The 21,577-nt window shown below is 41.8% G+C and overlaps 1 protein-coding gene across 1 annotated transcript in view; it reads right to left on the bottom strand.

Moving 5' to 3' along the window:
- The window catches only part of gsk3ba (glycogen synthase kinase 3 beta, genome duplicate a), a 113,634-nt gene that overhangs the window by 58,493 nt on the left and 33,564 nt on the right, over nucleotides 1-21,577 (bottom strand). Inside the window, exons 3-4 of the mRNA XM_078409046.1 lie at nucleotides 8,146-8,339; nucleotides 1,548-1,631 (exon numbers count right to left, since the gene is read on the bottom strand). Of these exons, the coding sequence (XP_078265172.1) occupies nucleotides 1,548-1,631; nucleotides 8,146-8,339 (278 nt within the window). The remainder of the gene's footprint in view (nucleotides 1-1,547; nucleotides 1,632-8,145; nucleotides 8,340-21,577) is intronic.

Below are 21,577 nucleotides of genomic sequence, written 5' to 3'. Positions count from 1 at the left end.
AATGCAAGTGTAAACGAAAAGTACTCAGCGGTATCGGTCTCCCCTTGGACAAGGAGGAAACCCAGGCATAGTCACACGGCTGTTTCGCAGGTTTAAATAAGGCTGACTTAAATGAAAGTTATGTGCTCGGACCACCATTCATTCCACTGCTGAAATAACTAAAGTTTTAAAAAGCACAGCAGTCAAAAGTGCACTATGCCCGTTATAAAACTATGAACATAATAGGGACAAAAATAATTTATTAACTACAGCTAGAACCACTGAACAAGGTGGAACTTGGATTTTGATAGGTAGCCAACTGGGAACTCAAATGGCTAACCGCTCTCTTGCTTATTAAATTATATAATCGACATGTAGGAGCCATGTGTGTTTGTACTAGCTGTTTAGCATATTATATTATTTTGCATCTTGCAGTATTATTTTTGGACACTTGGGGGTTGTCGTGAGATGAATACATATATGGGCATAGTGGACTGGGAGGAGCCAAAACGAGGTATATCTGGGAATGCAAAGACGGGAGGGGTCAGACACGGAGGAGCTTGGCGAGATATAGTTCTTAGCAGACCTATAATGAGAGAAAAGCTTGGAGAGATACAGATCTGTTTGTATTACTACTTCAATAAACGACTAATTAAACTGAAACATCTTTAAGATCTCTCTGTTGTTGGTTTGCGTCAGGATCGATTACTCCACCCTCTGTGAAGTGGTGGCAAGCGGAAGGACTTTATTGCAAGGACTGAAGTTGCCACTACACCATCAACACTTTATTGTTCTTAATAATATTGGCACAGTATTTGCAAGTGTACATAAATTAATTTCTACATTTGTTGGTGCAAGTGCAAGGCATAAAGTGAATTTCTTGATTGGTGTAACTATTAAGTTGTGTAGTGCAAGTGGATGTGACCCATTTTTTTATATAAGCAAATGTTTAAACCGCAAATTTCTACTGAGAAACGCACGTGGACTAACAATTTAGATAAATAACGTAGACAATTTCAATTTAATAAAAGTTGCTAAGTTCTGTCATTCAACTGATTCCACTAAAACAAAGTCACTGATGTGAGCCAATGAGGTTGCATGAATGAACTAGAAATGGGGCTGTGGAATTAAGATTAATTGACACAAAATGGGTAAGGCATCACTTTCCAATGCTCTTCAAAACTAAACCTAATATCTGGCAGTGGAACCATAATTCCGTATGGTTATGAACATTAGCCTGCAAGGACAACAAATGAAACAAGCCAAGAAAGTCGTGCCGTACAGTAAAATGCATCAAATGTATAGTAAAATCCTGTGTCAAAAAAATGTGGCTGATCCTCTTTGTATCTAAATTGCCCTTACATTCATAATCAACCGATTTATACAATGTAACATTAATACATGGTTAATAGCAAGACAACCAAAACATTTAGGTTAGGAATTTGTGTAATAGAACTTTTGTTGCGAAACGGAAAAGCTAATCTTGATTCAAGTATTTAATTTGCAATTCCACTAATAAGTGTAAAAATATCATCTGACATTTGGGAATGGCAAATATAAAAGTGTACCTTTTCTCCACTCGAGTAAAAGAAGTATCGTAATCGGACGATATTACAATGATCCAGTTTTCGCATTATCTGCAGTTCACGATTCTGTAAAAGAAACAGCAGTTGTTCATCTGTACTTTAACCAGCAGTCACTTGTTATTATGTATGCACTGTGGCACTAACACACAAACTATCTGAAATTAAACCATATTCCTTTCTTGCTGATCCTCAATCTTTGGTCACTGACAGTCTGCATTTAAACCCAAACAGATATCATACAGAGACTGTGTGCCCCCACTCAATGTCAAAATTTGAACTTGGTGGTTTTGGTTAGGAGTAGTAGTGCTTTAGTGAAGGAGATCAAGGTTGGTCTTACTGTCTCCGACTACATTTTATCTCTGTTTGCTTTGTTGTTATCTCCCAGCTAACAATGATCTATTCTACATTTTCCTTGATCTCCATTCCCTTTGTTCTATTTTCACACCTAACGCTTCCTTATCACTGTATCTCCCTCTCCCCTGACATCAGTCTGAAGAAGGGTCGTGACTGGAAACGTTTCCCATTCCTTCTCTCTGGGGGTGCTGCCTGCCCCGCTGAGTTACTCCAGCATTTTGTGTCTATCTTCGGTTTAAACCAGCATCTGCAGTTCCTTCTGACACATGACAAGTCTTAAGCTCTGTGCAGCTGTTTAGGACCTTTCCTTCTCAACCTTGAAGGCGGCTGCACAGTCATCTTGACGCCCATGTTGACCCCACCGTCAAGTTCCTTATCTACCATGGTCACATGTATTATGTTGATGTACTACATTCTGCCAGAGGTTTCCGTGTTACTTCAGGAGTTTAACTGCCGCGGTGCGACCATGAAGAGGGAGCAAAGTGTTAGTGCATCTTCGGTTGTCTGGTAACACTATTCCACCATTGATAACCAACTATTGATGTTGCTGAACTCGTTGAAGAAGGGTCTTGACCCGAAATGTGACCCATTCCTTCTCTCCAGAGATGCTGTCTGACCCGCTGAGTTGCTCCAGCATTTTGTGTCTACCAACTATTGATGTTGCTTGGTTCAACATGGCCTGGGTTGAGTTGGCTGCTGCTGTTCAGCATGAGGTCTACCTTTTAAATGCACAGTTAAGCATCCTATGCCAAGCAAGCAAACACACCACTGGACCTACTTAGGGCAAATGCAAAAGATGTGCTCAAGGTAGAGTTTACTACCATCTTTGACCTCCCACAGTTGTGTTGGATATATTGGTTGCTTAGTTATGACTCAGTTATATTATTCAAAAATGTTTTGCATTAATATGGAGACAAGAGACTGCAGAAGCTAGCATCTGGATCCAAAAAAAAACCCAATATGATGGAAGAACTCAGCAGGTCAGGTAGCATTTGTGGCTATTTCCTTGCCTCCACAGATGCTACCTGAACTGTTAAGTTCCTCCAACAGTTTGTTATTTGTTCTGTGTAATTATCTCTGGTTGATGTTTAATCATCACCAGTTCTGATGAAATATCATTGACCTGAAATGTTATCGCTTTTCACAGATGCTGCTTTCATGCAGAATATTCCCACCATTTTCTGTTTCGTTATAACCAATGATCTGTTGCAAGGAGTTGTGACTCATCCATGCCTCGGTATGGAAAATAAGATTTGAAAAGACAAAATCGGTTTACTTTGAAACATGATGACGAAATCCTGGACACTGTGGGCATTAATATGAAGAGCGATGTGCAGATCAGAGAATGCCAGAAAGCTCATTACCAAGATAAAAGCTTGCAACTGAAGGAGGTGCAACACCCATCTCTACACCTCCTCCCTCATCACCATCCGGTCACCTGAACAGCATTTCCAGGCGAGGTGGTGGTTCACATGTACCTCCTCCAACCGCTTCTACTGCATTTTGGTGCTCTTGATGTGGCCTCCTCCAGATCTGCAGGGCCACGTACAGACCACTATCGAACACCTGGGCAGTCTGCAATACCCATCTTCAGCACCTGGTTGCAAGCAATTTTAACACTCACACCCCCAGCCCCACAGTCAATCCCACAGCAACCAGTATATCCTCTGATTGCTCTGCCGGCAGGGTGTGGCTAAATGCACACTGGAGGAACAGCACCTTGCATTCCACCTGGGTGGTGTGCAGCCCAATGGCTTGAACATTGAATTTTCCAATTTGCTCTCTCTTCCTTTCTCTCTTCTGATCCACCCAAATATTTCCACATCTTTTTAAACACCCCCCCCCCCCACTCTCCAGTCACATTACCCAGTTTCTCTTCCCTCCCCCACCTGGTTCCATCTGTTGAACACCCACCCTCCTCCCCTTACTGTTCCCATCTACCCACCATTCCTCTCTTATCAGGTTCCTCAGCTTCCTTTCTCATCAGATTCCATATTTTGCAGCTTTGTTGTCTCTACTTATCACCCCATAATCTGTTGCTAGGTCTGCTCTCTCTTCACCCATCAGGCTCCATCAGCCCATCGACCACTCCTCATCTGGATTACCCCAAGGCTTGTTATCTCTCGTCTCACCCCTCCCTCTCACCTCAATACTGGCTATCTCCCCTTTCACCCGTAGGTTTTCATACACAATGTTGACTATGTCTTTGCTTCAGACGGATGCTGCCTGACCCGCTGAGTTCCTCCACAGCAGCTTGTATTTTTGTTTGAGATTCCAGTATTTGTCTGACTTAATTGTTCTGATTTACTCCAGCACCAAGTAAAAACTCTGTCCCTCAGAAGATAGAATATAAAACTTGAACCTCTCGATGCCTTGCAACTTGAAAATGTCAATAATTAACAGTGGCAGAGATAATCCAGGCAGATGTGTCAGAATGCCAATTGCAATAGAATGGCTAGAATCTGTTATGATGGACTGGGAACTCAGAAAATTCTACCCTTGTACTGAAAACGGGACAAATGTAAGATGATAGGTCATAGAATATACAAAGGGCAAGAACCGTTTGACAGAATTTATTTGTTTCTGACAGAGCTCACTGACGGAGCAAATAAGGAATTGCTTATGGAGGAAGTCTACATGGATATCAAGGTGGTAAGAAAAAGAGGCAAGAGTGGATGTTGGACCGCTGGAAAATGATGCTGATGAAGTGATAATGGGGAATAAAGATATGGCAAAGGAATGGAATATGTTTTTTGCTTCAGTCTTCACAGTAGAAGACACTAGTAATGTGCTAGAAATTCGGGAGAGTCAAGGGGTGGAAGTTAGCGCAGTGGCCATCACTAAAGAGAAGGTGCTTGAGAAGCTGAAAGTTCTGAAGGTGACTAAGTTACCTGGACCAAATGGACTGCACCCTAGTGTTCTGAAAGAGACGGCTTTAGAGATTGTGGAGGCATTAGTTGTGATCTTTCAAGAATTATTGGAGTCAGGAGTGGCTCCAGATGATTGGAAAATCGCAAATATTACTCCGCTGTACAAGGGAGCTAGGCAGAGGAGTGGAGACTATAGGACGATTAGGCTGACTTCAGTGGTTGGTAAGATTTTAGAGTCCATTATAAAAGACGAGGTTTTTGAGTACTTAGAAGCACACAATAAAATTGGCTGAAGTTAAGATGGTTTTGTGAAAGGGAAATCTTGCCTGACAAACCTGCTGGAATTATTTGAGGAAGTAAATAGCAGGATAGATAAAGGAGAATTAGTGGATGTGCTTTACCTGGGTTTTCAGAAGGCCTTTGATAAAGTGCCATACGCGAGGCTGCTAAAGAAGATGAGAGACCATGTAATCAGAGGGAAGATACTAGCATGGATAACAGGTTGGCTGGATGGCGGAAGGCAGAGTGTGGCAATAAAGGGGGCTTTTTCTGGTTGGCTGCCAGTGACTAGCAGTGTTCCGCAGGGTTCGGTGCTGGGGCCGCTACTCTTCACGAAGTACATAAATTATTTGGATGAAGGAATTGTAGGCTTTGTGGACAAGTTTGCAGATGATATGATAGGTGGAGGGGCAGTTATTGTAGAGAAAGCAGAGACTCTGCAGAAGGACTTGGACAGATTGGGAGAGAGGGCTAAGAAGTGGCAGATGGAATGCAGCATGGCAAAGTGTGGGGTCATGCATTTTGGTGGTAGAAATAAAGGCATAGACTATTTTCTAAATGGGGCGAGAATTCAGAAATCAGAGGTGCAAAGGGATTTGAGAGTGCTGGTGCAGGATTCACAAAAAGCTAATTTGCAATTTGAATGGGTTGTAAGGAAGGCGAATGCAATGCTAGCATTTATTTTGAGGGCTACAAAACAAAAAGAGTAATGTAATGCTCAGGCACTTGTCAAGCCACATTTGGAGTATTGTGAGCAGTTTTGGGTCCCATATTGGAGAAAGGATGTGCTGGCATTGGAGAGTGTCCAGAGGAGGTTTAATTGAATGATCCCAGGAATGATTGGGTTAACATATGATGAGCGTTTGCAGGCACTGGGCCTGTACTCGCTGGGGTTTAGAAGGACGAGGGGGGACCTCATTGAAACTTACCGAATAGTGAAAGGCCTGGACACATAGATACATAGAAAAGTGAATAGATAGAGTGAATGTGGGGAGGATGTTTCCACGAGTGGGAGAGTCTAGGACCAGGGCCATAGGCCTCAGAAAAAAAGGATGTACCCTTAGAAAGAAGAAGAGAAAGAATTTCTTTAGTCTGAGGTTGGTGAATCTGTGGAAATCATTGCCACAGAAGTCTGTGGAGGCCATGTCAATGTATATTTTAAAGGCGAAGATTGACATATTTTTGATTAGTAAGGGCGTCAGGGGTTATGGAGCAAAGACAGGAGAATGGGGTTAAGAGGGAAAGATAGATCTGCTATGATTAAATGGCAGAGAAGACGATAAGCTGAATGGTCTTATTCTTTTCCTAGAATTTATGAAGGGATTTCATAAGTTTCTAACCAAGAGATTAGGAGATGTCTTGCATACGGATCAAGCATTTGGGCTAGGTAGGAGTCAGAGGTTAAAGAGTACATTGCCTAATTGACAGCGCTACCAATAGTATTCCTCAGAAGAACAGGATAGTGGTATCAGCACTTAACCAGATAATGGCTTGGAGAAAGCTGGAACTTTATATCTTAGTTTGCTAGTGACTGCAAATGGAAGGAGCAAGGCACAAAAGAACATTGATTAAATGTGACATATGTTCAAAATGGTGTGACGTACTTCATTTTGAAATGAGGAAACAAATATCAATGTACAATCTCTAAAGGTGCGTAGCTATAAGCTGTACGGGAATGAAGTTGTGTACAAAAGTTAACAAAATACAATAATTGTAAAGGGACATTGCACTCCGATCCTTGCGAAAATGGTCAAACCACAAGAATTTACCGATTCTGCTCGAGAAACATCTCAAAAAATAAATAAATATCAGGCATGGAGCTTACACCACAGATTCACCAAAGTGTTCATTCCACCATAGTATTTGCTGCATAGGCTTTGAATTTAGGCATAGTGTCAGTTGTTGCAACATAACCAGTTTTTTTCTGTTTAAGGTCATGGTGTTTGTGTTCTTAACTGGTCAATGTTGTCTATTTGTCAACAGACTCAAATGCACAAAGCACAAGGACACAACATGGTGTAGCAGAAATAGGTGCTGCTGTTCCATTGCTCTAGGTTAAAAATTGACCTCTAATGCTGACCAAGTTGAACTGTTCTCAGTGCGGCCATATGGTTTCCTCCAGGTGCTCAAAAGACACGCCGGGAAGTTAATCGATTACTTTAAAACTACCCCTCAATGCAAGACAGCAACAAACAGAATTTAAAAAACGTTGATGGGCATGTATAAGAGAGAATAAGTTGCAGAAAAACAGCGAAATATGGAGGAGGGGGTAGCAATATTTGGCTGAATGGTTAATAATAAATATGACAAGATATTATTTAGCTCTTTATTGCACAACCAAAGATATACCACATTATCAGCAGCACTCGAGTTTGAGTAGCTTAGTTTATTCTTAACCATGTCTCAAATTTCACTATCATATCAACATTTGTCAACACATTTAATGTGGAAGTGAAAATAGCATTTATTACCTATGATGCAAGTAAATTGTATGCATCTGCAATTAGCTTACATCTTATGCATCTGCAATTAGCTTACATCTAGACTCCTGGCCTCTTACTGAACCAATATTTAAAGACAGTTCATCAAACACATCTCTAAAACCTTCATACATGCAAACCTAAACCAGCTAGGACAGATTAAATACAGTCAAGTATTTATACCTGGAAAAATGTATATGAAGCAATTTTTAAAATTTCACCAGAAAAGCATGAACTTGTACATACATATTTGAAGATGCTTCTAGTGTGCAAATATTTCAATTTTTAAAAATATTGAGAAGAGCACACGTTACAACTTTTACTTCCTGTTGATAATAAAAATATGACCCTTAATATCAGCCGCTATGAAAGACAATGTAAGGTTCAGCTCTTAGAGAAAAGTTGGCAGTTCTGGGCTGTGTAACTACTGGCACATTCCAGGATTCCTGTGTACGTGTAAATACAAACAGTATAGCAAGTTATGCAAGCATAATATTTTAAAAACGTGCACACACATTGACATTTCCACTTGCATTTCACTGTTCAATGGTGTAAATTGCTTTGAGATTTACAGTTAAGATGAGTCGGATTCTTTACCTTAAATCTCTTGTCTTGCAAAACCTTTTTGATGGCCACCAGCTCTCCTGTGTCACATAGTTTCGCCTGATAAACCACGCCAAAGGAACCATTACCAATCACCTTGGTGTCAGTGTAGCTGACTTCCTGCGGCCTGTCCGGGCCTTGTCCAGGTGTTGCCACCACTGTTGTCACCTTACTGCCATCTTTGTCCCCTAAATCAAAAGGGAAATCAGACCATAAACATTGTGCAAACACCAAATCACATCAAAATGACGATTAACTAAGATACGCATCAGCAACCAATTGTTTATTAAAAAATATACCTGATAATACCAGGCCAGAAAGTTTCAAATTTCCATTTTCCACAGGGTTACGTCTGCCACAAAACAAGCAGATTTCTATAAACCAATATTCCCTGAAGTATATTCTGTTTGTACATGTGCAACTTCAAGCATCTATACTCAGTGTTAATATTTTAGCCTCTCTCCAAAGTTGACATCACAATGCATATTGTTAAACCAAAGACAAAAATAGAATTGGAATAACATCCTGTGTTTTATCACAAAGACCTTGTAAGAGTGAAAAGCTGCAAAACACATGATGGCGTAAATCTTTCTTTGCCATTTCATTCCTAGTGTCCCCACTGTGCTCCTTTGTGCACAACATTTTCTAACCACTTTGCCTTTTTGAACTCAAAAGCCAGGCTAGAATCAATAACCTTCGTCAGCCATTCTTGTTTAAGAGACTTTCCATCTCCAATGCAGTAGAATCCACAGCATCTCCATAGGAAGCCTTTACAGTATGACAAATGGAGCACTCAGTGACGAATTCTAATACACTTGAATCTATTTTCGATGTGGGATTTTGCAAAATAAAATTGCTTACATTGAAATTATGTATCCCACTTTCCATTGTCATGACTTAGCAATTAACCGTAAATTGTATCTGCCATTCATCCCAACACATCCAGTTAAAACATTTATACGAGTGCCGTGTGAATGTGTGTCGTGAGAATCTCAAACTGGTTTCCAGCTGACGAATTTGAATGATTGGGAAAGACTATCCGATACAATGAGATTTAGGTGTGAATGATCCACGTGAAGTAACTAAACCAAAAATCAGTTTTCCTTTGTGCACAAGATTTTCAAATACTTTGCCCGTTTCAACTTTAAAGCCGTACCCAAATAAAAAATTGTTAATCAGCCCTTACTGTTTATGACACTTTCCATCTCAAATGCAGTAGAATCCACAAAGAAATAAAGAAATCACAATTAAATCTCAGATCTATTTACATTTAAATGGAAGACCAGTTTCAGTCACCCAAGTCACAGAGTCGTGCAGCAAGGAAGCAGACCTTTCAGCCTACCAACTATCAAACACCCATTTACACCAATCCGAGTCGAAACATTTATTTTTCTCCTCCCTACATTCCGATCAATTTGCCCCAGATTCTACCACTCACACATGGAATGGCAATTTAAAGTTGCCAATTAGCCTACCAACCCATACCTGGGAGGAAATTAGAAATTCCTGGAGGAAACCTCTGCAGTCACAGAGAACAAGCAAATTCCTTAGACAGCAGCCAAGGTCAGGTCGCTGGCACTGTGAGAGCAACTCTACTAGCTGCATCCCTGTGCTGCAGAGTTTTAATCTTTCCTGGAATGGCCGCAGCCGTGATTCCTACAGAGACATCTCTTAATATCTGATATCTAATATCTTGACCACCCTCCAGATTTCAAATGTGACCATTCACAATCTTGAACCTGGTTTATCAATTTCCCCTTCCCAAAAGCTGTTCTAGTTGTTCAGAATATACGCTTGCACTTGGAAAGCCACAAAGTTTCCCAGACAAAATGAAGGAGCACCATGCAGAAACATAGAATCGCAGATGCTGGTTTACACAAAAGGACACCAAGTGCTGGAGTAACTCAGCAGGTCAGACTGAAGAAGGGTCCCAACCCAAAATGTCACCCATCCGTGTTCTCCAGAGATGTTGCCTGAACCACTGAATGAACCCAGCACTTTGTTTCCTTTTGCATGAACATCCACGTATTCTTTACCCAAAGTTTTATGCCTGCTTTCCGGCAGTCATCTGCTCCATGATTTAGTAATATAAATCCAAAATCCACTCTCAAAATACATCTTCACTTCCTTTCATAAGTATCTAGAAATATTTCCACTGACAATCATAATTTCAAAGTGCTGGAGGAACTCAGTGGGTCAATAGACAATAGGTGCAGGAGGACGCCATTCGGCCCTTCGAGCCAGCACCGCCATTCAATGTGATCATGGCTGATCATTCTCAATCAGTACCCCGTTCCTGCCTTCTCCCCATACCCACTGACTCCGCTATCCTTAAGAGCTCTATCCAGCTCTCTCTTGACAGACAGCATTGTAGAGGGGATGATGTTTCGGGTCAGGACCTTTCTTCAGACTGATGCAGATGAAGGTGAGAAAGTTGGAAAACAGAGGTGGGGGTGAGGAAAACCCAGGCAAGTGATTGGTTGATTCAGGTGAGAAGGGGGTGATTTGCAGATGGGTGGAATAATTAACAAAGGCTAGAGGTGAAAAGAAGACAGTGGTGTCAGATAAGGAGAGAGGTGAAATATAAAGCCAGATGGGGGGGGGATATCAGTGGAAGGGGACATGGAGGAGGGGGAAGCGGGTTGGAGAACTTGGAGATGGGAGGAGTGCGAGTTAAGCAGATGGAGGAGGGCTAAGGGAACAGCATGAATAGGATAATGGGACAAATGTGTGCACGCCGGATGGGGAAGAAGAGGTAGGCATTACTTGAAATTGAAACCAAAGATCGACACAAAAAGCTGGAGTAACTCAGCAGGGATAGGCAGCATCTCTGGAGAGAAGGAATGGGTGATGTTTCGGGTCGAGACCCTTCTTCAGATGGGCCTCGACTCGAAACGTCACCCATTCCATCTCTTCAGAGATGCTGCCTGATAGATAAGAAGGATGAGCAACCTGACCAGGCCACTGGTTCAGGGCAGCCTTCGAGAGGGAACAGGGAAGAAAAACGTAGTTGTCTTTGGGGATAGTATTGTTAGAGGCATTGACACTGTTTTCGGTCACGAGGATCGAGAGTCCTGAAGGCTGTGTTGCCTGCCTGGTGCCCAGGTTCAGGATATATTGTCTGGTATTCATGTGGATACCAATGCCGTAGGTAGAACGAGGAAAGGTTCTACTAAAGGAATTTGAACAGCTAGGTACCAAATTGAAAAGCAGAACCAAGAAGGTAATAATCTCTGGTTTGCTAACTGAGCCACGTGCAAATTGGCACAGGGTTGAGAGGATTAGAGAGTTAACGCGTGGCTCAAAGACTGGAGTGCCGTAGATAGAGCTTTAAACAATAGTGCGGGGGGCGGTCAGCAAATTGGAAGTGTAAGGGTGGAGTTAAAGGGAAAGAGAGTGCAGGAAAAGTTACAGAAGTCTCCAGTATTAACGGGACGGAAAGTTTAAGAAGGGATAAGAGAGTAAGGTCAGGTACAATCGGGACCGGTGTGAGAGGGGGGGTGGAGAATACCAAATTAAAGGTGTTGTATTTGAATTGTAATTGTAATTAATTTTGTAATTGTAATTAATTCATTAGCCAAGTATGTAAACATACAAAGAATTTGATTTGCCAGCAGTCATACAAAAAAGCAACAAGATACGTAACCACATAAAAATGAACCATAGAGTTAAACAGCCACCACAGCGGCGTGTGAGAATCCCCAGGGCACACAGCATAAGTGGAGACCCACAGCCATCAGTTCAATGTCCGGGCCACACACGCTCCTTCACCGTGATGTGACCAGAGTTGTACTGACCGCTGTCACTCTCTCTGCAGTCCCTGTCCGCCCGAACAGTCAGAAAGCCGTCCACTCTCGCACTAGACTCCAGGATGTCCTCATGGAGCCATGTTCCCACAAAACACCAAGATCACTGCACTCAAGGCACTCCCTCCGAGTCTTCACCAGTGCAGACAGCACGTCCATTTTTTTTTTCAGCGACCTCACATTCCCCAGTGATGGAAGGCAAATAACTTATACCTTCTTCCTCCTATTCTCCTGCAGTCGGGGCGATCGGAGCTCCCCCAGTCGGCGATCGAAGCTCCTGTGATCGGGACGGTCGAAGCTCCTGCGGTTGGATCTCCTGCAGTCGATTCCTAACAAAGGGACCGCCAGCTCCATGATGTTAAAGCCGCAGTGCATACAGAGATACGATGAAAGGTCGCAACTCCATCGAGGAAAGATTAAAAAAAGGGTTTCCCCAACCCCCCCCACCCACATAATACAAAAACTAAAAGTACACTAAAAACATACAAGTAAAGACAGACCAATAGCAAAAGAAGAAAAAGACGAGACAGGCAGTTGGCACGGCTGCCATGTACGGCGCTACCCACCAGAATGCGCGCAGTATAAGAAATACAGTGGATGAGCTTGTGCCACAGCTAGAAATTGGTAGGTATGATGCTGTGGGAATTACAGAGATGTGGCTGCAAGAGGATCGGTACTGGGAGCTGAATCTTTAAGATATGTCCTATTGGAAAGGCAGGCAGATAGGCAGAGGAGGCGGGGTAGCCCTGTTGGTAAGAAATTAAATTCAGTCCTTAGCGATGGGTGACATAGGATCAGAGGATGTAGAGTCATTGAGGAACAAGCTGATAAATTGTATGGGTAAAAAGACCCTAATAGGAGTTATTTACAGGCCCCCAAACAATAGTCAGGATAAATCAGGAGATACAATTGGCATGTTAGAAAGACAATGCTACGGTGGTCATGGGAGATTTCAATATGCAGGTAGACTGTGAAAATCAGGTTGGTACTGGACCCCAAGAAAGGAAATTTGTAGAGTGCCTCTGAGAAGGATTCTTAGAACAGCTTGTAGTGCCAACCAGGGAAAAGGCAATTCTGGGCAATGAACCGGATTTGATAAGGGGACTCTAGGTAAAGGAACCACTAGGCTGTAGCGACCACAACATGATATGTTTTAACCTGCAATTTGAGAGGGAGCAGATGCGATCGGATGTGTCGGTATTGCAGCTGAGCAAGGGGACTACAGAGGCATGATGGCCAAAGTTGACTGGAAAGGGATCCCAGCAGAGATGACAGTGGAACAGTAATGGCAGGAATGTCTAGGAATAATTCGTAAGATGCAGGATCTTTTCATTCCAAAAAGGAAGAACGATTCTAGGGGGAGAAAGAGGCGACAGTGGCTGACAAGCAAAGTGAAGGACAGTATAAAACTGAAAGAGAAGGTATATAACATTGCAAAGATTAGTGGGAAGCCAGAGGAGTGGGAAGCTTTTAAAGAATGCCAGAAGGTAACTAAAAAGGCAATATGGGTGAAAAGATGAAATACGAAGCTAAGTTAGCAAATAAAAGAGGATAGCAAGAGTTTCTTCAGTTATACAAAGAGTAAGAAAGAGGCAAGAGTGGACATTGGACCACTAGAAAATAATGCATGAGAAGTGATAATGGGGAATAAAGAAATGGCAGAGGAATTAAATAACTTTTTTGCACCAGTCTTCACAGTGGAAGTCACCAGCAACATGCCTGAAATTCAAGTCAGGAGGAGGAAGTTAGTGAAGTGACTATTACTAGGGAGAAGGTGCTTGGGAAGCTGAAAGTGGATGTCACCTGAACCAGATGGGTTGCACCCTAGGGTTCTGAAAGAGGTGGCTTTAGAGATTGTGGAGGCATTGATAGTGATATTTCAAGAATCACTAGAGTTAGGTGATCCAGATGATCGGAAAATTGCCAATATTACCCCACTACACAAGAAGGGAGCAAAGCAGAATAGTGGGAACTATAGGTCGGTTAGTCTGACTTTGGTGGTTGGTAAGATTTTAGAGTCCATTATAAAGGTTGAGGTTATGGAGTACTTAGAAGTTCACGATAAAATAGGTCTGTCAGCATGGCTTTGTGAAGGGGAGGTGTTGCCTGACAAATTTGCTGGTATTCTTTGAAGTATATAGCAGGACAAGCAAAGGAGAGTTAGTAGATGTTATTTACCTCAATTTTCAGAAAGCCTTTGATAAGGTGCCACATTATCAGGGAGGCTGCTAAGGAAGATGAGAGCCCATGGTATCAAAGGGCAGATACTAGCATGGATATCAGGTTGGCTGGTTGGCAGAAGGCAAAGAGTGGCAATGAATGGGGATTTTTCTGGATGGCTGCCAGTGATTAACGGAGTTCCTCGGGGGTCGGTGCTGGGGCCGCTGCTCTTCACGATGTACATTAATGATTGGGACGAGGGGATTGAAGGCTTGGTGGCCCAAGTTTGCGGATGATACGAAAATAGGCGGAGGGGCAGGTAGCCTAGAGAGAGCACGGTCTCTGCAGAAGGACTTGGATAGGTTGGGAGAGTGGGCGGAGAAGTGGCAGATGGAATATAGTGTAGCAAAATGTGGAGTCAAGCATTTTGGTAGTCGGAATAAAGGCGTCGATTATTTTCTAAATGGGGAGAGAATCCAGAAATCGGTCCTCCCAACCAGGACTTGGGAGTGCTGGTGCAGCATTCCCAAAAAGTTAATCTGCAAGTCGAATCGGTAATAAGGAAAGCAAACGCAATGCTAGCATTTATTTCGAGGGGGCTTGTAAATAGGCTTGTGATGCTGAGGGCTTGTGATAAGGCGCTGGTCAGACCGCATTTGGAATTTTGTGAGCAATTTTGGACACCATATCTGAGGATGTGCTGGCTCTAGAGAGGGTCCAGTGGTGGTTTACAAGAATGATCCTGGGATTGAGTAGGTTAACATATGATGAGTGTTTCACGGCACTGGGCTTGTACTCGCTGGAATTTAGAAGAATTAGTGGGTCCTCATTGAAACATACAGAATAGTGAAAGGCTTGGATAGAGTGGATGTGGAGAGGATGTTTCACTAGTGGGAGCGTCTAGGTCTAGAGGTCATAGCCTCAGAATTAAAGGACGTTCTTTAGGAAGGAGACGAGGAGGAATTTCTTTAGTCAGAGGGTGGTGAATCTGTAGAATTCTTTGCCACGGTAGGCTGTGGAGGCAAAGTCAGTGGATATATTTAAAGCAGAGATAGATAGATTCTTGATTAGTACAGCTGTCAGAGGTTATGGGAGGGAGGCAGGAGAATGGGGTTAGGAGGGAGAGGTAGATCAGCCATGATTGAATGGTGGATTTGACTTGATGGGCCAAATGGCCTAATTCTACTCCTATCACTTATCATATCATATCATATCATATATATACAGCGCGGAAACAGGCCTTTTCGGCCCACCAAGTCCGCGCCGCCCAGCAATCCCCGCACATTAACACTATCCTACACCCACTAGGGACAATTTTTTACATTTACCCAGTCAATTAACCTACATACCTGATCTTATGATCTTATGAGGTCAACATTCCGGCCTCAGAAGTGTGGTGCACTGACCATTTCCATCATTAGGGATTCTAACCATTCACCCTGGACATTCAACGTATCACCGAATTCCCCACCATCAACTCCTGTCAGTGTTCATGGTCGGAAACGGATCTACCTGGATTTCATCTCCGACAATAAGCCAGTTAATATTATCCAGGACAAACCCCCTTTTGATTAAGACCTTAATCTCCACCCTAAATGTTCATTTCCTCCACATTGTGGATGTAGAATGTATCATCAGCAGGAGGATTGCAGTTACTTATTAACACCAACAGCCCCCTCCTAAATCCATAACATCCACCACTGAGGAGGATATGGGCAGCAGAATTTGCTTAGTTTATAGTCATACACATCATACACATTTATGTGTATGTGACAAATAAACGACTATTGACTATATGTCAAGGTGCAGTGAAACCCATTGTTCATTTGAAGCTCACAGAGTAAACTATATACATATTGTAATAATACAATAATAAAACAAGTGCAAAACTGCAAAATGGTGCAAGATGGCACTGCAAAAAATAAATTAAATACAATAATGAAATAATCAAACATGACAGAGTTAAGGCAGCACCATAGGAAGGGGATGTGAAAAAGGTGATTGGTTCCAGAGTCTAAGAGAAGGGGAAAGAAGCTGTTCGAAAGCTTAGAAGTCCAAGCTTTCAAATGTCTGTATTTTTCCTGGAAGGTAGGAGAAGGAATAGGGTATGGCCAGATGGCAAGCATCCTAAACAATACTTCGAGCCTTTCGAATGCAACGCACTGTGAGGATGCACTGGATGGAAGAAAGTGACGAGCTTGTGATTGGCTTGCAAATATAACATCGTTCTTCAAAGTTGGGACTAAGTCCCAAGATTCTCAAAGCATTAGCATTGTGGGAATATCTTCACGAGAAAGACTTGTTAGTAAGCCATTTTTAAAAACCATATGAAGATATTTAGGGATGGACAATAAATGCAGCCTTTTTCAGTTTGTAAAATTATCAGTCTGCTTTTTGTGATCGTCATTGGCTTACTTGGTGAGACTCAGCAGACCGATCTTGCCATCAGAGATAGCCCTGAGGGCAGCAGACAGGTCTTGGAGATCTAGTTCAGCCACATGGGTTGCCCAGAAAACTCCCTGCGCAAGGAACTACTCTGACAACAACTGACAGATGGCAAAGCTCTGCCCCAGCCTTAGTTTTTCAATCTTCTTGAATGTCACTGGTATTCAGCAGCATTCCAAAAGTATTAAAAATGAGATTTAAAATATACCTAATACATTTAAAAAAACATTATTGAAACATTACTTTAAAAGCAAATGATTAAATAAGTAAATTGACCTACATTTTTCTTGCTCTTCGTTGTAACACACAAAATGAAACTAACAGGCCCACTAGTATCAGTCAATAAGTTTGGGATTTCTATATTTGGCTACTCATGCAGACTCTAACTTGCTTCCATTCATGGAGTAGATTGCACTGGGTCACTGCAGAACTGTTGGCATTAACTAGAGTGATGTGGCCCATTATATTTCAAAAATAGTGATAGGTAATTGAATTTCAATGTCACAAACAGGTATCTCACTTATTTATGCAAAGTTGAATTGAGAAACTTGCCTTTAATTCTCTCCACATATCCACAAAGCTGTTCAGCAATGAACACCTTTTGTTCAGCAATGAACACCTACCCTCTTTTGCTTTTATACTACGTAGCCTTGTGTGACAAAAAAATGCTTTTGACTCAATCTGCTCTACTGGAGTTTTTGCATGTTTTTCTCCCCACCACAAACTGGGAAAACATGTGTTTTAATTTAAAAAAATGGTGAATGTAATTTGTACCGCAAGTTTTATTGGAGGGGGGGGGGGCAGGCTTTACAGGCTTGCATCTGCCATGATTCCTTTCTGTGATTTACTGCACGAGTTGTAAACAATTTCAGTGCCTTGTATTATACTTCGGAGAAACTCTCTCAAACCCGTTTGTGCAATGCGGAGGTGCGGAAATAGCATCAGCATGTGATCTGAACTGCATAATGTTCTTTTGCAACTGAAGTATTTCTCTGAAAGCAAACCAAGTGTGATTTGACAATACTTTTTTTACTCACTTGGCTGTGGTAATCCGTAGCAGATACGGTACATGATGATGTTATTTATATGTTTAAGCTTAATAGTAAGCTATAGAATCAGACTCATAGCACGGAAAAATGCACTTCAACCCAACTTGTCCGCACCAACCAAGATGCCCCATCTACGCTAATCCCACACAACTCTAAATATCCCTCATAAACATTTATATTATATCCCTCTAAACCTTTCCTATCCATGTACCTGCCCAATTGCGTTTTAAATGTCATTATTGTACCTGCCTCAATTACCTCCTCTGGCAGCTCCTTCCACACACTCATCATATTCTGCGTGAAAAAGATGCCCCTCGGGCTCCTATCTTTTCCCTTTCACCTTAAAACTAAGTCTGCTGGTTCTTGATTCTCCTACTCTGGGTCAAAGACACTGTGCATTCATTATCTATTCCCCTCATGATTTTATACACCTCTACAAGATCACCCCTCAGCCTCCAGTGCGCCAAGGAATAAAGATCTAGCTTGCTCAATCTCCCCCTATACCTCAGTCCCTCATGTCCTGGCAACATCTACATATCAATAATAGCATCAGTGGATGATATATTGGCCAGTTAAAGGTGATCCAAATCCTTGGCTACAAAAGAAAAGTAAGACAGAGGACTTGCAATGTGGCTCACTGATTGCCAACTCACCAAGCAAACAGTTCAACAAGTCTGCATATTTGCCGAGTTTCACCATTGCTCACTAAACAAGTACACCTATGCCACACACAAATTCAATGATTGCAATCAATTGCTCTGTAGGCAGAAACCTGAATAGTCAGTGTCAGATCTATAACCAATTGTTTTTTTCTGACACCAAGGTTGCAGACCATATTTCATGCTCAGTCTCTAACATCCAAATTTGCAAAATCTGACACGAGACCATAAAGTTTAAGAGTGGCTGATGGCTTTACTCATTGAATGCAACACATCAGCTAAAACCTTCAAGTGTGGTCAAATCCATTCTCACCCTGCACGCTATTTGACATTGGAAATCACATGGATTTTAGAGCACCACTTCCTACACCTTTGGAGTTTTTATCTGCATGGCAAAATATCACGTGCAAAGACTTTGGCATCAGGCAGACGTACAATACTAAACTAGAGAGCAGCATGGCCTCTGTTGATCAATGGAAGGTAAAAGCATCACCTCCGAGGAAGTGAGTTTGCATTCACAAATACACCCTCCCAAAACATGGGTGGCACAGTGGGGTAGCGGTAGAGCAACCGCCTAATTGTTTCAAGGGAACAGGTTCAAGGGTCTGACTAGAACAGAAAAAGGCTCACTCGTCTGTTTAGTTGCCAATCAGTTTTATTGGAAAGAGAGGACAAAACCAATACTTGTCTCGGTATGCGCGGGGTCCAGTTTTACAGCAACACACTCTTTCTCTCCCACTCTCTATCCTGCACAAACTGCATTCATCCAAACTCTGAGCATCGAGAAATGTTGCTGTAAGGAGGGATGGTGGATTGCTTGTACACAACACAGAAAGGTTATGTATAATAGCAAGGATTGATGGAGGTAACGTTTTGTTGGCCTTATTACAGTTAGATTAGAGTGCCAGAGCCAGGACGTTGCACTGCAATTACACCAATGTGAGGGTGGATGTGATGCGCCACAGCTGTCAAAGAACTCGAGAACAAAAAATATTTAAAAACTGACACTGGGAACCAGAACCAGAGGAAGTGAGCAGAACAGTTACGATGAGTGAGCAATGTTTGTTATATTGGCAACAGTTTGGATGAAAGATAACGAGCAGGAGGACCAGATTTGTACCAAAATAATTAGTGGGCTGAGTCAAGAAAATGAGCACGAAAAAAAAGTGGATTATGAACTTTGAAGGAGCTCTGTAATAGACAGGGGTTGTTTTAACCAAGGATAAATTGGGAGAAGATTCTGACAAAGAGAAAGAGGTTAATGATATTGACCACTCAAACAAAAACATGGATAGTATGATGGAGCTCATGCTTCTGTTAAAGGTCCTGTCCCAGTTCGGCGATTTTTTAGGCGACTAGACTGTCGCCGCACGGTCGCCGGGGTGTCGCGGGCATGGTCACGAGTAGTCTCCAAAGTGGGTGAAACGTGAATTGTCTTCATTTGTCTAAAGTCTTCAGTGTCATAGCTTGTCGCGGGTGGACGTAGGTTTTCTTCGGTTGTCGCCTCTCTGGTGGTAGGTTGTCGTAGGTGTGGTCGTAGGTGGACGTTCTACTTGCAACGATTGGGTCGCTGGTTTTCGGTAGCTTGCCGTCGATTAGGTGATAGGATGTTGTAGCTTGTCGTAGACATTGTCGTAGGGGGGGTCCAGTCGCCGGTTTTTCGGTGACCTGCTACGACTATGACAGTCGCCTTAAAAAACACCTAACTGGGACAGGGCCTTAACAGAAGCGGAATAACATGGCCAATATAAAAATGTTCAAAGAGCATTCAAATTGGAAGGCCAATTGCCTGTCTTGATAACTAACTCGGTCTAAGAGAAAGAAAGCTCAGTATGGAAGTACTAACGGACATGGTACTAATAGGGGTGCCCTAGAGTTAATCAGTCACATACAGCAAAGAAACAAGCCCTGTTGTTCCCCTTGTCCACATCGACTAAGTTGGCATGCTGGGCTAGTCTCCATTGTCGGTATTTGTCCCAGAGCACTCTATACCCCTCCTATTCATATATCTGTCCAGTTGTCTTTAAACGGCAGAATTTTATCTGCTTCTATAGTTGCCTATGGCGGCTCATTTCAGATATGGACAATACTCTGAATGAAAACGTTGTCACCATCTAATTTTATAAACACCTTTTCAACTGAATGACATCCTGCCTATTAATGGGTGGGATTAGACAATAGGTGCAGGAGTAGGCCATTCAGCCCTTCAATGTGATCATGGCTGGTTATCCACAATCAGTACCCCGTTCCTGCCCCCTTCCCATACCCCTTGTCTCTGCTATCATTAAGAGCACTATCTAACTCTCTTTTTTAAAATAAAAAAAAAAATTAAATTTTAACAAAACAAATACATGTATGAACTCATAGTACGCGATGGTACCTACATTATAAATTCGATTATACATTTAAATTCGATTATACCTGTATTGTTCTGTATTATCTCCCCACCCACAACCCCCCTCCCCCCAGTTAGAAAAAAGAGGAAAAAGGAGAAGAAAGATAAAGAAATAAAAATTTTAAAAAAGGAAAGAAAGAAAGAAAGAAGAAAGAAGGGAATCTGGAGACAAGAAGGAAACACTTCCGGCTAATTTCTTATTAAATTCTTTTTAGGGGTATCAAAACAATCCTGAAATTAAATATTTCCAATTCTTAATCCTAGTTTTAAAGTGAATGGGTTCCAAAGTTTCAAAAAGAAATCATATTTATCTCTCAGATTATAAGTAGCTTTTTCTAATGGGATACAACTACGCATTTCTGCATACCATCTTGCAATTCTTATTTCATTGTGATCTTTCCAAGTGACCGCCACACATTTTTTTGCTATTGCTATTGCTATTTTGAGAAATCTTTCCTGATATTTATCTAAAATTAATCTTGGTAATATTCCTTTAGTATCTCCCAATAAAAACAGCCTTGAATCCAATGGTATGGTCTTATTCATCAATTGTTCCAAAAAGTTTTTTAGGTCTTTCCAAAAAGGAGTTACCTTAGGACATGCCCATGTGGAGTGTAAAAAAGTACCCACATCCTGGTTGCATCTAAAACAAATTTCAGGTAAATTTGGATGTAAATTGTTTAATTTTTTCGGAGTTAAATATAGTTGATGTAAAAAATTGTATTGTACTAAACTATATCTCACCTTAATAGTATTTTTCATACTTTCTAAACACAATCTTTCCCAACTTGGTTCATCAATGCTAATATTCAGATCTGTTTCCCATCTTTGTCTTGATTTTTGAATTCCTGTCTTTGGACTAGATTTTTGTAACAATTTATACATTGAAGATATAATTTTTTTAGTTCCCTT

The sequence above is a fragment of the Rhinoraja longicauda genome, chromosome 12, assembly GCF_053455715.1.
Source record: "Rhinoraja longicauda isolate Sanriku21f chromosome 12, sRhiLon1.1, whole genome shotgun sequence".
NCBI lineage: Eukaryota > Metazoa > Chordata > Chondrichthyes > Rajiformes > Arhynchobatidae > Rhinoraja > Rhinoraja longicauda.
The sequence above is the reverse complement of the archived record's forward strand: the minus strand, read 5'-3'. Positions and strand labels throughout refer to the sequence as shown.